Source organism: Balaenoptera ricei, chromosome 5 (genome assembly GCF_028023285.1).
Source record: "Balaenoptera ricei isolate mBalRic1 chromosome 5, mBalRic1.hap2, whole genome shotgun sequence".
NCBI classification, from domain to species: Eukaryota; Metazoa; Chordata; class Mammalia; order Artiodactyla; family Balaenopteridae; genus Balaenoptera; species Balaenoptera ricei.
This window is the reverse complement of record NC_082643.1, coordinates 79,960,810-79,975,272: the sequence shown is the minus strand read 5'-3', so window position 1 is coordinate 79,975,272 and position 14,463 is coordinate 79,960,810. Positions and strand designations below refer to the sequence as shown.

The following is a 14,463-nucleotide window of genomic DNA, read 5'->3' as shown; positions in this document are numbered from 1 at the left end:
AGGGAGGGTCTTTCCCAAGAAAAACCCAGATGTGGCACCACCTGCCAATACTTTTCACCACGCAGGAATTTAGTGAGAGTGACAGAGAATCTATGCAAAGGAAAGCAGATCTACTACAGAGCTTTGTTTCCTACACGTCATTAGCCATATAACATAGAAGACATTTCTTTCTCCCCTTCTCAAACCAAAAGGAAACTGAATTTAACTCACTTTGCTAAATATGTCATAAAATGTATGTTTCAAGAGACCTGTATTTTAATAACTTATACATGCTCAACGAATTAGCCCTAAATTCTGGATACCCATGTAGTATCAAGTCTATCCCACATAGAATCAGGGATGAGAAAGGGTTAATTTTCTAGGTGGGCCATTCGGACCATACAAGACCTTAACTCTAGCCAGATAGCTTTAAATTTCAAATGTTGGTCACACCCATCAGTTAAATTAGACTTCTAATGTTAACTTTTTTAAAAAAAATCCAAATTTGTAGGGGGGTGCCCAGGCTGTCAACTAAAGCAAATTGAATCTAAGCTTCTTGGGTGCCTACCCCACCTCCATGCACAGACACACGTGTTCTTTTCGTCTTTTGTAGGGTGACAAGTCTTAAGGATAAAAGACTGAAGTGAATGGTCAAGTTTCTCTTGGGTATTTCCTGGCAAGGCCAAATGTTACAACCGACTCCTGACCCGTTGCCGTTGATTTTTAAAGCAGTGTCCTCAGGACTAACCACAACAAATTCCCCAGAGACAATGAAACAATGAAAAAATCACCATTTATCATGTGAGCTAACACCAACATTTATCATCTCAAATGACATCCGAGAGGAGGAAAATTAACTCTAGTTTTGACACTGCTGCTTTTAAGTGCTAATAGCTAAGGATGTATCCAGTGTTTCAACTTTTTTTTGTTATTGCTCCACCCAGAAGCCTTCTTTTTGACATTTGTTTCCTAATCACCCTCCCATGAAACTATAATACTGCAGATATACATGTTTAGGTACTATATGCATATCTGTGTTTTACATATAAAATAGTAAGGGGGTTTTGCCCCCTACAATCTAATTTTCTCCCCTTCACAACCCTTGCAAATGTATGGGGCTTCTGAAGAAATATTGATGGAGCATACCATCCTTTTCAAAAAGAAATATTTTCTTTGCCTTTCATGACTATCTGTGAAGATGCACAAATGCATTTCCAAACACAAGTTTTGATCTAAATAAGACTCTTATCATTACAAAAGAAGTGCTGAAATGGATCAGCTGTATCTTCTCCCACATGACAAAAAAGGCACATTACCCTCTGTAAGACAAATTTAAGTACAATCTAATCATTTTCTCTTTAACTAATACTAAGAATTCAGAACAATAATTTTCTTTCAGATAAAGAGTTCAGGGAATACACAATAATTTGCCAGTTGAGATTTATATTCTGCCATCATTTACTAAACTTCAAAACTATAAACAGAAAAGAGGGGAAAATAACAACAACAAAAAAGGTATGAAAACAAAGATAACACTAATAGCATTCACTTATAAGAATGAGCTTTTCAAAAACAAAAGTTTAAATAGTCACCTGAGAAAATTAATTAATCAAAATGATGACCTCTGTTAGAAACATCAGATGATAAAATGCTCCCAGAGAGATTATGAAAATATATTAAAATCATTACTAAAACTTGCTTTTATAGGCTTGTGTTGTTTCTCATGTATTCATGTATTCCTGTATCTTGCCCTTATTTCTTAGAAACAATAGTAAACAACCCCTTTGTTTGCTATGAGTGATGCTTTAAGAGTAGACTCAAGTTTTGATCATTCATACCCATTGAGGGTGGGTGTGTGGGACCCACACATACACACGCACATATGCCCTTGTCTCTAGCCTATCCTGCAATCTATACCAGGGAGTAAATCTCAGTAAACTAACCCTTGGGAACACTTTTGGTTTCCTGTGATGAGAAAACTCTTAACAGAACACCACCATTAGCACATAAACACATGCTTTAATTTGGCTGTAAAAGAGCAATAATCCAATTAAGTTCTAATGAATATATTTCTCCTCCTTGTGATTACTCATAATTCCAAGAGGCTGCAAAAGATGGTTTCCCCTACAGTTGTCAACATTCTGTCCGACTATACTTCCCTTCATGGGCATCCAAAGGATGAGAGGAGTCAATTATAGGACAAGCAAAGCCTGTCAAGAACAGGGAAAATTTTCCAGTGGGCAGTAATTTCCAGAAACTGCTTCCTCTCTTCTTTCCTGAATTTCTGCCTGATAATATGCATAGACCAGTCAAAATCAGACAACAAAAATGCCTTGTCTTCTCTCCTACCATTACTCTTTTCAAAGTTTTCCCTTACATTCAAGGCAAGATCCTGGTATGTGTCAGTCACTGGCTAAAAGCTTTACAGACCCTATCATGTTTGATTCTCCCCAAGAGCGGGCAGAATTATCATCCCCATTTTAAAGACAGACACTGAGGCCTAAAGACTGTAACTGACTGGCCAGAGTCCCACAGCTAGAAACAGAGCTAGAAACAGACCTAGATACAAACCCTGGTCTATTTGACTCTGGGGTGGGTGCTTTTCACCCCGACCTACCCCGACCTACTCCTTCAATGTCCAAGTCTCTATCTAAATGATGAGTAGTTTAAGAGTTCACAGGATGTCTGCATAATCATTACAGCAAGTTTCAGAGATCTACTCAGTAATGATGGTAGTTTATGAAGGAATCCTTTTTGCCACCACACAAATTGAGCCCCAAGGTAAGAATTTCACCAAGGGATCCCTCTCTCTGCCTAGTGTGAATAACCATAACCAGGGCGCTTGGAGAGTAATCACAATACTCTGAATTGTTGCTATTTTCAGAGTGTCAGGGCCTGGCAGAGAAGCTCAGCTACGGAGTTGCAGGTACTTTCCAAACTTCCATACAGTGGCCACCCAAATGCTCTTCAATTCAGCTCTATTTAGAAAGGATTAGGAATTAGGGGGAAAATAATCAGTCTGCAGGTCAGCCAATAAATTCATCCTTCAAGAGATATTTATCTAAACAAAACTTGATTTGCAACATTCAAGACATGATAGGTTTAAACCATAAACAAGAATGTCCCCATGAGTACAGGTGAAATATTACCCCATTAGCCAAATTAAAAATGCAAAGCAGAAGACGAGTCATATATCATGACTGCAAATGTTTTAAAATATGTAAATATAGGCAAAGAAAATGTAAGTAAACATGGAAAAATGGTAATGGTTTGTACTCAGTTTTATTCCTTTTTTCTTCAATGTTTAAAGAAAAATTATGTTATAGTGTGCTGATAATTTTTTTAAAAATAGTTAAATTAACCTCAGCAGGGAGGTCTTAATTGATATTAAGTTCAGAGTCTGTTAATGACAAAGAAAAGAAAAATACATTTTGTTCTATAGAGAATGTAAGCCTCAAAGGCAAACTAAAAAAGCTAGGTTATCAACTGGTAAGAGACCCAAGTATGTATCTAATCCCCCAGCTGCGGTTTTGGCACAGGCTGGAAGCTAGAGAGGGCCACGGCTGGAAAAGGGGTGTCCAGTGAGGTCAGATGTCTCCTGGTGGCCAAGGAGAACCAAGGCCACACAAAGGATAAGAGCCCCCAGCCTTCCTCACAGGTCACTGGAGAAATCACAGGCAGACAGATGAAGGCCCTGACAGGGAAGAGGGTAAAGAATAAGAAAGACAGAAGGGAAAGAACTGGGGAGCAGAGGAGAAAGAATGAAATCAGTGCCTTGGTATTGTTTCAACATACCTACTGGTAATCAAGGCAGCAGAAACCAAAAGGCTACTTTCTGAAAGGAAAAGGACATAATTAAAAAAGAAAAGAACAGCCCTATAGTCTATGAGTGTGGAAGGTGAGGAAATTATATAGTCTGCTTGCTCCAGGGACCCAAAGGCTTCTCGTCTGCTGTAATTAGGAGAAGGGGCCCACTGCTGGCACCATCCTGCCACATGCTGGCTGTGTGACCTTGGGTAACTTTCTTACCCTCTGGGCCTCTGTTTCTTCATCTGCAAAATGGGGTGATAACAGGATCTACCTCATAAGGTAGTTTGGAGAATTTAATGAGTTAATGTTTAGGAGTTCTATAAAACACCCCAGCTGTATACGTTGTCTCTTTGAAAGGAGGAAGTTTATCATCCGTCTTTCCTGCTATCAGGAAAGAGGCAGTGACAGCACGTGGGTAAGTAAAGACTGACATCAGATGCTAGAGTTAAAATCTCAGCTCTGCTACTTGCAGCAGGGTGACACTGGCAAGTTAGTTAAGTGCTGTGGGCCTCAGTTTCTCAACTGTAAATTGGGAACGAAGTATCTGAATCACAGGGTTCCCAGAAAGCCCCTAGAACGAGCCTGGCACATAGCAAGCACTCAGTGTCTACTATGAAATTATACACGAGAACTTCAGCCCCCGGCAAAGTTTTCACAGCTGACTTATTTCAACCAGTTCACCTGTCAGTAACCCCCTCATGCAGCACTCACTAACTCAGCAACCGCTCCAGCTCTCAGAAGCCCAGGTCCCAAAGGCCTCCAAGCTCCCCAAAGCCCTGAAGGCAGTTTCGAACGCATCAAGGCACAGGAGCAACCTTACCCCGTGCACTTTTGTCATGGCTTCAGCTTCTATTCCAAGAACGCATTTTTGTATTTCTTATGCAAATTAAAATCCACTTTTTTTATGTAAAAGAAATATGAACCACTGAGTCCTCAAGAATAGCATCACCAAATACTGTTCCCTGAGGGAAGGTCTTTAGAAAACAGACATCAAATCCAAGTGATTGCTGTCTTGTTATTTTAAACACCATATTATTAAGTTTGGCTATCTGGTTTTCCATCCTATAGAAACTGAAAGCTACAAAGTAGAAGAGAGGCAAGGCAATGTTGTATAGATGAAAGAGACCCAGGTAGGGCCAGGCTGCTCCTTAACCGTGTGACCAACCACTTGGAGTCTTCCTTTCTTCATCTGTAAAATGGGTATAATAATATCAACTCCAGAGGAATATTTTGAGGATTAGATTATGCACACAATGCACCTAGATCTATGCCAAATACGTAAAGTCGACTCTGTGAAGAACAATGAAAAGTATGCTGAATCATGTGAAATTGCTGCTTCTCTAAGTCAGAAAAACTGACCAGCAGCCCGGGCCAGGCAGGTGCTCCAGCTGATAGTGAGGATATGGGGGCAGAGGATCGCCGGGGAGCGGCTGGGGATGGAAGAGCAGCACGGAGGTATTTCTACTTTTGGACAAATGGCTCAGGTGCAGCAGCGCATGCTGCATGTGTTGGCACTGACCAGGGCGCAGACAGAGCCCAAGGAAAACATTTTCTTTTAAATTCTCATGAGAATTCAAAGTATGGGGATCTGCGGATACCGGATATGTCGACTGAAGAAAATGCACGACCTAAAAGTTGAGAGGTTATGTTTTATTCGGTGGACAGATCTGAGGACCTAAGGCCGGGCCACAGCGTCTCAGGCAGCTCTGAGGGAGTGCTCTGGAGAGGCAACCCCAGGATATACAGGGGGTTTTTGCAACAAAGACCAGGTAGTGGGAACATCAAAAGATGACTATTAATTAAAGAAAACCAGACATCTCTGAGTTAAGGAATGCAGCTCTTTTCTATGTATGGGAAGATGCAAGAGTCTGGGTTCACTGAAGTCATTCCTTTGATATGCACCTCAGCTCTCTGGGGCCAGTATCCTGTGCACCCTGAGTCTCCTCAGGGTGCACCGCTGGGGCGGCTGTAACGTGATGGCTTGATGGCTGCAACATCCTTTGTTTACTGACATGACAGGTGACATTTTTAGTTCACAGGTATATGGGTAGGAGTGCCACACACCTCACAAGTCACTCGGGGTGTGGAACCTTATGGAGACAATCACCTTCAGAACAATGACCCTGATTTATCTAATCAAGATTAAACTAATCCTGATTAGTTTAGGAAGATGGGGGTTTAGAATACATTTCAGAAGGGAAAAAAGTGCTTAAAGCATAAAGTTTAGATATTTTAAAAGTTTTAACACTTAAGAATAGATCGCAGAATGGGCAAATCCATGGAGACAGAAAGCAGAGGAGGGGTTGCCAGAGGATGGAGGGAAAGGGGATGGAGAATGGGGAGTGACTGCTTAGTGGGTACAGAGTTTGGGATGATGAAAAAGTTCTGGAACTAGATAGTGGTGATGGTTGTACATTATTGTGAACGTACTTAAGGCCAATGAATTGTCCATTTTAAAATGGGTATAACGGTACATTTTATGTTATGTGTATTTTACCACAGTATTTTTAAAAGCACAAAAAAAGGAATCGATAATATTCGAGTGCTTATTATACAAGCACTTTATGTGCAATATGTCACAACAATGCTATGCGGTAAATATTATTTTAGAGGAGGAAAGCGAGGCTCAATGGTGTAATATGACTTTCCCCAAATCGAGGCGAGGCCAGGATTAAAAGGTAAGCCTCCGGGGCTGACTCTACAACGACTGACTCTTAGAAAACACTTCTGTGAAACTCTCCTGGTCGGATAATGCTGGAAGCTGAGCTATTTGTGAGCTTAGGTAAAAGGTGTCAGTAACTTCAGAAACATTGACAGGACAATCCATACAAATCACGACTCTTTGAAGCAGGTTTTTAATAAAACATATGAACACTGAATTGTTCTGGACACTAAAACAACCATACCTTCGTTTTTCATGATGTAGTGGACAATTTGCCCAACGGTGTCACTATTTTCATTTACACTGTCGTTCAACTCTGAAAGAGAAAGGGGAGGGGAGGACAGGTTACAATTGGTCACTTGCATCAGGTCAACGAGACGTGCAGTCTTAGAGCCCAAGACCTCTCTGAACAGTCTCCAGAAAGTTCAGCTGATCACTCATGGTGCTAAGAGCTCTGCTTTCTTCCTTCAACCCCAAGCTGCCTGACTGAAAGCACACAGTGACTTCCCCGGCATAAGAGGCATAAAAAGCATCAGAGTTGTGCATTGATCTCAAGTCCAAACACACATTCAGTTTCCAAGACAACAATTCTATGTATCTATATCAGTCCTTACTACTATTATTTCTCTCTCATCGTTTTGTTAAACCCTTAAGGGAAATGGAAAGAAAAAAGACAGTTAAAAGAAAAACTTCTTGGATTTCATTTTAATTGCAGATGTACTATATAAATTTAGAAAATTAATTCATTTCTTAAATTGGGTAATTATTCGGCTGTGTTTTTACAAGACTCTTCTTTTAAATGTACTTCCAAATGATCTAAATGTTGGTCGCAGTTAATTGCCTACCAACTCAGTTTACTTTGAGAGACTCTGCACATGGGATAGTCTTTGAAAAGAAAAAAATCAAATCTCCATTCTGAAACTGATCCTTATAATTTGCTTCCATAACACAAGAAGGAAGAGGGAGGGTTGACCTAGCTCACAAAGAAGGAATCAAGGTATGCGGTGTCCTACCCGTGTGGAAAATGGTCTCCATCCAAGCTGCTTCCTCTTGTGCATACGCATGTTTGGTTGCACAGTACACATGCTAATGGCTAAGCCAACCTACAGAGCATCTACAAGGAGGAGGGGGAGGCCCCGCCTTCTGTTGACAAACACTCAGCCTTGGTTTGCTCATAAGCTCACATATGACTCATTCTGCGACCGTGCTCTCTCTCTGGCTCAAAGGTCAGTGGGGGTGGGAAAAACCAACAGGCCAGCAAGTTGGCAAGGAATGAAGAAGCTCCCGCACTCTGCCCTTGGGGCCGGCTTGAAGGCTGACCTACTCCAAACGTCACCTTTCTGCAAAAACTGTCCTTTGAGAGGCTGAAAGGGATAAGGAGAGTTACCTACTACTCCCCAAGGCCCTAAAGGGTGGTTGGAAAGTACATCTGTGGAGAAAACAGGACTTCATCTCTCAGCGTTTTCCAAACACAATCCAGCAACTCCATGTTAAGAGGAAAAGCTGAGACACTCTGAAGTCAATACGAAGGCACCAGCTCTTGCCATATTTTCACTGCAATGTTCACACAACCATTTACTTAATAATCATAGACTCTATCCTCGTGGATTTAAGATAGAACTCCCCCAGCAAAAGTAACAGCACAAAAATGGTGAGACGTATTCAGTTTTCCCATCGTTCTTATTGGAATCTAATTCAATAATAGTAAGGGTTAATATTTACTGAGTGGCCATTTGTGACAAACACCAAATATATATTCTCTATAAATTTCACAATAATCTTACAACGTGGAGATTACTGTTCTCACTTAAATTAAAATTTTAATTAAATTAGTATTAAATTAATGAAATTAAATTTAAGTTAAATTATACATAGCAGCATATATAACACATATAACTTGCCCGAGGCCACAAGGCAAATGAGAGTAAATGATTTAGTAGGTATTTAATAAATGAAAGCAAGGTTTATAACTCTAGGTGTGCTTCCTGTGAAATCTACAGTGACACTACACCACACCATCTGCCTTTAAGATGGATCATTTTGTAAAAGTGCTGGCAAGGATGCGGAGAAAAGGGAACACTTCTGCACAGCTGCTGGGAGTGTAAACTGGCACAGCCACTGTGGAAAACAATACGGAGGTTCCTCAAAAAATTAAAAATAGAACTACCAGATGATCCAGTCATTCCATTCCCAAAGGAAATGAAAACAGGATCTCGAAGATTTATATGCACTCCCATGTTTATTGCAGAATTATTCACAATAGCCAAGATATGGAAACAACCTAACTGCCCATCAAGAAATGAATGGATAAAGAAGATGTGAGATACATATATATATAATGGAATAGTATTCAGCCATGAGAAAGGAGGACATCCTGCCATTTTTGACAACACAGATGGACTTTAAGCACATTATGTTTACTGAAATAAATCACACACAGAAAAAGACAAGTACTGTATGTTATCACTTGTATGTGGAAACTAAAAAAGCCAAAGTTGTAAAAATAGAGAGTGGTTACCAGGGCATAAGGGATGGGGAGAGAGTGAAATGGAGCAGGGCCCTGTGGTCTATACGCCCATGTCCTCTGCCTGCCTTTTGCTTGTGGAAAAACTTTAGCCAAAGAATAAGTTTAATCAGAGAAGTGAGAAAATGCAGAAGCAGAGAAAAGCAGTCAAACAGGACAAGACAATAATAGTTTAGTCACTAAGCAAAGTCAAGCTAAAGCAAGGGCCTCTAGTTCCTCCTCAAGGGCTATAGATAATATTCTGAGCCACATCCTGCGAGCTGTCTTATAGATACTGAAACCGCCACCAGGTGGAAGAAGTTAACTACATGATGACCAGACTGTAGCCATGACATAAGCTGCCACAATTCTGAGAATTGGCCTCAAGGAAATGGGAAAAAACTGACCCTGGAAGTGAAGATTAACTGCACTTAAAACAATCAAGATGGGCTTCCCTGGTGGCGCAGTCGTTAAGAATCTGCCTGCCAATGCAGGGGACATGGGTTCGAGCCCTGGTCCGGGAAGATCCCACATGCCACGGAGCAACTAAGCCCGTGCGCCACAACTACTGAGCCTGCGCTCTAGAGCCCGCGAGCCACAACTACTGAAGTCCATGCACCTAGAGCCCATGCTCTGCAATAAGAGAAGCCACGTCAATGAGAAGCCCGCACACCACAAAAAAGAGTAGCCCCCGCTCAGCGCAACTAGAGAAAGCCCGCGCGCAGCAACGAAGACCCAAGGAAGCCAGAAATAAATAAATAAAATAAACAAATTTATAAAAAACAAAACAAAACAAAAAAACAATCAAGATGACACTGGTCAGACCACCACATGACCAATTGCAAGATGACTGTCAGAGCTGCCTGTGCTGTTTCTGCCTGTAGCCCCCTCCCTCCGTCTATAAAATCTCTTTTGCCCCCGATTGTCGGGGGCGTGGGGTAGTCAGCCTTTGGACAGGAGTCCATTCACCCTCCCCCCCCGCCCCACCCTGGTTGCCAGCATCCAAAATACACCACCAACATTGTCTTTTTATTGGCTTTTGAGCAGCGAGCAGCCAAACACCACCTTCAGTTACAATAGGGCAGATGTTGCTTAAGGGTACAAACTTAGAACAAATAGTAAATAAGCCCTAGAGATTGAATGCGCAGTATAGTGAATATAGGCAACAATATTGTATTATAATCATCAAACCTGCTAAGAGACTAGAACTTAATGATTCCCATTCCCACTAAAAAGAAATGACAATTATGTACTGTGATAGAGGTGCTAAATATCGCTACAATGGCAATCATATTACAATATACAAATGTATCCGATTAACGTGTTGTACGCTTTAAATTTACATAATGTCAATATATAAAAAAAGATGGATCATTTGCCTTATAGAGGTGGAAAATATACATTACTGGTTTCTGATTTAAAAATCGTCTGCACTCACATTCCCATTAAAAGAATCCAGGTTATTTACCTATCTTTTCAACCTTTTCTTCTTCCACGTCTTGCTCGGCTTCTGTTGTACAACGATAGCCTTTCTTCTTAAGCAGGTGGCAGATGAGGACGCCGAAGAGACCCATGATGAAGAACACAGGGACAAGCGCGTACGCGATGTATTCTGGGTGTCCATTTCCATTGTTCGTGGGCGAGGGCGTCGTCTCAGTTCTGGAGTGTAACGGGCGGCTGCCATCATTGTCTGAGGAAGAAACATGCCCAGCTGCATCAGACGTCTACTGGGGACAAGGAAAATCTGACAGCCTTGGGAAATGTTCCTGTTAAATGCGAGTCTGCTTCCGAAACCACGGGCCACGCAGAGACTGGCAGGTCTGGCAGGACAGGCACACAGGCTAGTGCTGAAACAGTCTCGAGTTCCCATCCTGTCCCTGTTACTCAGAACCTGGGTCCCACCCTGGGTAATTTTTTTAAATCCTCTCCAAACCAGCCTCTGCTTCTTCATCTAAAAGAGTACCTACACAGCGTGGAGTGAATGTACAGAGTTTCAGTGAAGGGTCCACACAGAGCAAACACACCGTCACTAGGTGGTATCACAGCAGAGTACTTAGTGGTTAAGAGCACAGACTCAGGAGACGTGGGGTCACATCCTGGCTCTACCGCTTAGCAGCTGTGTGATGCTGGACAATGACTTAATCTCCATGCCTTGGTTTCTTGTAAAATAGGCACACTAATAGTAGCTACCCACCCTTCTAGGCTTGTTATGAAGATGAAATAAATTAATCCATGTAAAACATCCAGAACCATTTCTACAACATAGTAAACGCTCAGCTTGGCTCAACTACATGCCAGGCACCATTCTAGGCATCTGGGACATACCACTGAGCAAAACAAAGATCCCTGTCCTCATGGAGTGTATGTCCCAGAAAGATTTAGTAAACTGACAGATCTAGTGTATGAAAAAAGAGAGAAAAATCCACGACGGCATCAAGTTTTGGCCCAGGGGTACAAACATAAAAATGGAAGCACGTGCATTTGTTTATTTGTTTACTAACCCGAATTAGCATTTATGGCATGCCCATTATGTGAAAAGCACCAGCTGGGAGCTGGAGAGAGAGTGGAAAATAACACAGCATGACCAACGCCATCTTGGAGCTTGTAGGGTAGTATCGGAAACAGGCACTAAACAAGTGAACACCTGGGCAGGCATGAGAGATTGGGAGAAAGGCCGAGGAAGGTATGCATGGGGCACTAAAAGAAACAGTAATAGTGGGGACCTATGTTATGACTTCAAAAATGGGGCAGCTGGGAAGGGGGTATCTTTGGGAGAGGAGACACTGCTTTTGGACAAGTCAAAATGCCACATGGACTTACACCAGAGGCAGCCGGATATCTGGGCCCAAGAGCGTGCTACGTAGGCTCCCAAGAGGTTCCCATATATGGGGAACTGAGTCACATCTATGAAGGAGTGAGAGGGAAAAACAGTGAGCCCGGCTCGTACAATCATAAGATACAGCCAGTTAAGATAACGGAGAAAGAGCCGACTGTGTGGAAAATCAACAAAGTACCAGTTCACACACATAAAATGAGAAGGGAGTTATCAAACAAAGGAGAAGGGACTTCCCTGGTGGCACAGTGGATAAGACTCCACGCTCCCAATGCAGGGGGCCCAGGTTCGATCCCTGGTCAGGGAACTAGATCCCACATGCATGCCGTAACTAAGGAGCCCTGGAGGTGCAACTAAGGAGCCTGCCTGCTGCAACTAAGACCCAGCACAACCCAATAAATAAATAAATATTTAAAAAAAACAAAAACAAAGGAGAGGGTCAGGTAGGATGTGGACTAAAGAAAAATGTGGGATTTCACTGAAGTGAAGTCTCATTATTTGGGATACTCAGATTCTGAAGTAATAAAATGAGCTTTTCTACATCACGGAGATTCACACGTATTGCTTGAGAAACCCAGAAACTGGAAAGCTAGATGCATTTAACTATAAACTCTCTCAAGAGTATTTTGATGAAAAAAAAAAAACCAGAAAAAAACCCTGTGTTGTAATGATGACATGGGGACAAAGACTAGGTGTGAAGTGACCACATTTCTTTACTGCAGCAAATAGTATCAAACAGAGGCCACAGGACAAAAGGCTCTCTCTTTCGCATGGAACTATCCATTATCTTTGAACATGAAAGGAAATTGCTGGTTTCTCAGGTTTGTAAAAGGTGGCATTCATTATTTTATCATGCAACCTCTAGAATTTGGCATAATCTATATATTTTTTCTGATTTCTCTTCCAAGAATCAATATAATTAATATGAATGAATAAATAAATAAGAGTATATACACACACACACACACACACACACACACATACACACACACACACACACACACACACACACACACTTCCCTAAACATATGCAAATATATCATCTAAATTAGGGTTTAACCTCAAGACTTACTTTCAGTAAAAACCAGAAATATTCAACTCCTTTTATAATTCTGTGTTATTTATTAATTCCTTTTTAAAAAACACATGTGCCATGCAACAGGAATAGGTAAAGCAGGCAACATGCTAAGACTGAAAGAGTTTTACTCAGAATCGTGGTCTGTTTCAATCTGGAGGTGATAATAAATTCTCTTTGGGAAGCAGTAGAAACAGAGATGAAAGCAGAGAGGCTCCGAATTGGAGCCAAACAACTCCTCCTGAATCAGATGGTTGAGAATGTGTGTTCATCATTAATTTGACATCTAGCAAACCCTTGCAAATACTATGTATTTACAGTTTGTGATTTACAAACATATAGCAGTCGTTTAATCTCATAATTATTGCACCATGGACAAAACTGAAGAAGATATGAATCTAAATTAGTGAAACATGAATTACAGAGATGCACTGTAGTTAAAAAAAGGTCAGACTGCCTGGCATAAATAACAGCTTGGCCACTTACTAGGCATGTCACCTTGGGCAAGTTTTTTAACTGCTAGGTGCTCAGTTTCCTCATCCGTAAAACAGAATCAAAATGATTGTACCTTTCTATGATGACTTTAAAACACGTCCCCAAATTCTTTGGCACTGCTCCCATGGAGAGGTGAGGTCTGTATCTCCTCCCCTTGAAGATATATTCTGTGCTTTGCCTGACCAATAGAATATGTTGGAAGTGATATTTTGTCAGTTTCTAAGTCCCAGGCCTTAAGAAACTGACAGCTTCCACTTCCTGTCTCTTGGGACACTTGCTTTTGGAAGCCAGCCACCATGCTGTGAGGAAACCCAAGCTGCCCCAAGAAGAAAAACCACTAATAGTCATCAACACGACAACTGTGTAATTGAGATACCTTAGAAGTAGACTCTCTAACCTCAGTTGATCCTGCATGGAGCAAAGATGAGCCATTTCTGATGAACCCTGCCCACATTGTAGATTCACAGGCAAAATAAATGATTGTTATTGTTTTAAGCCACTAAGTTTTGTGGTAATTTTTTATATAGCAATAGTAACTGGAAGACTACTTCCTAAAGTCATTGTGAGGATTAAATACATTAATATGTAAAACACTTAAAAGGGTATGTAGGAAAAGATAAGCACTATAAAAGTGTTTAGTCATCACCTTGATAGAACTGCACTATTCAATATGGTAACCACTAACCACAAATAGCTATTTAAATTTAAATCAATTAAAAATAAATAAAATTTAAAATTCAGTTCCTCAGTTGGACTAACCGCTTTTCAAGCGCTCAATAGTCACATGTGGCAAATTGCTTCCATATTGGACAGGTCAGATGAAGAACATTTCCATCATCGCCAAAATTTATATTGTACAACCCTGTTATAGACTGTAAAGAATCACTGAAGAGCAAAATGTTGACCGGAGACTCTACTGTGATCTACCTTAACAATTTAATTAAGAATAACTTTTAAATCACAAAGTAACTACTCACAATTAACGCCTAAGATATTTGTTAACTTAGGTAGGCTTAGCTTTCCTTCAATTTACACTAATAATTTGCTTAGAGATACTGTGTCCACCTTTTTTCTTTATCCCCTGCTGACTCATACCTGAATTCTGA

The 14,463-nt window shown here is 41.0% G+C and overlaps 1 protein-coding gene across 1 annotated transcript in view; it reads right to left on the bottom strand.

Moving 5' to 3' along the window:
• RELL1 (RELT like 1) overlaps positions 1-14,463 on the bottom strand; it is a 61,174-nt gene that overhangs the window by 20,848 nt on the left and 25,863 nt on the right. Inside the window, exons 2-3 of the mRNA XM_059923214.1 lie at positions 10,423-10,644; positions 6,696-6,767 (exon numbers count right to left, since the gene is read on the bottom strand). Of these exons, the coding sequence (XP_059779197.1) occupies positions 6,696-6,767; positions 10,423-10,644 (294 nt within the window). The remainder of the gene's footprint in view (positions 1-6,695; positions 6,768-10,422; positions 10,645-14,463) is intronic.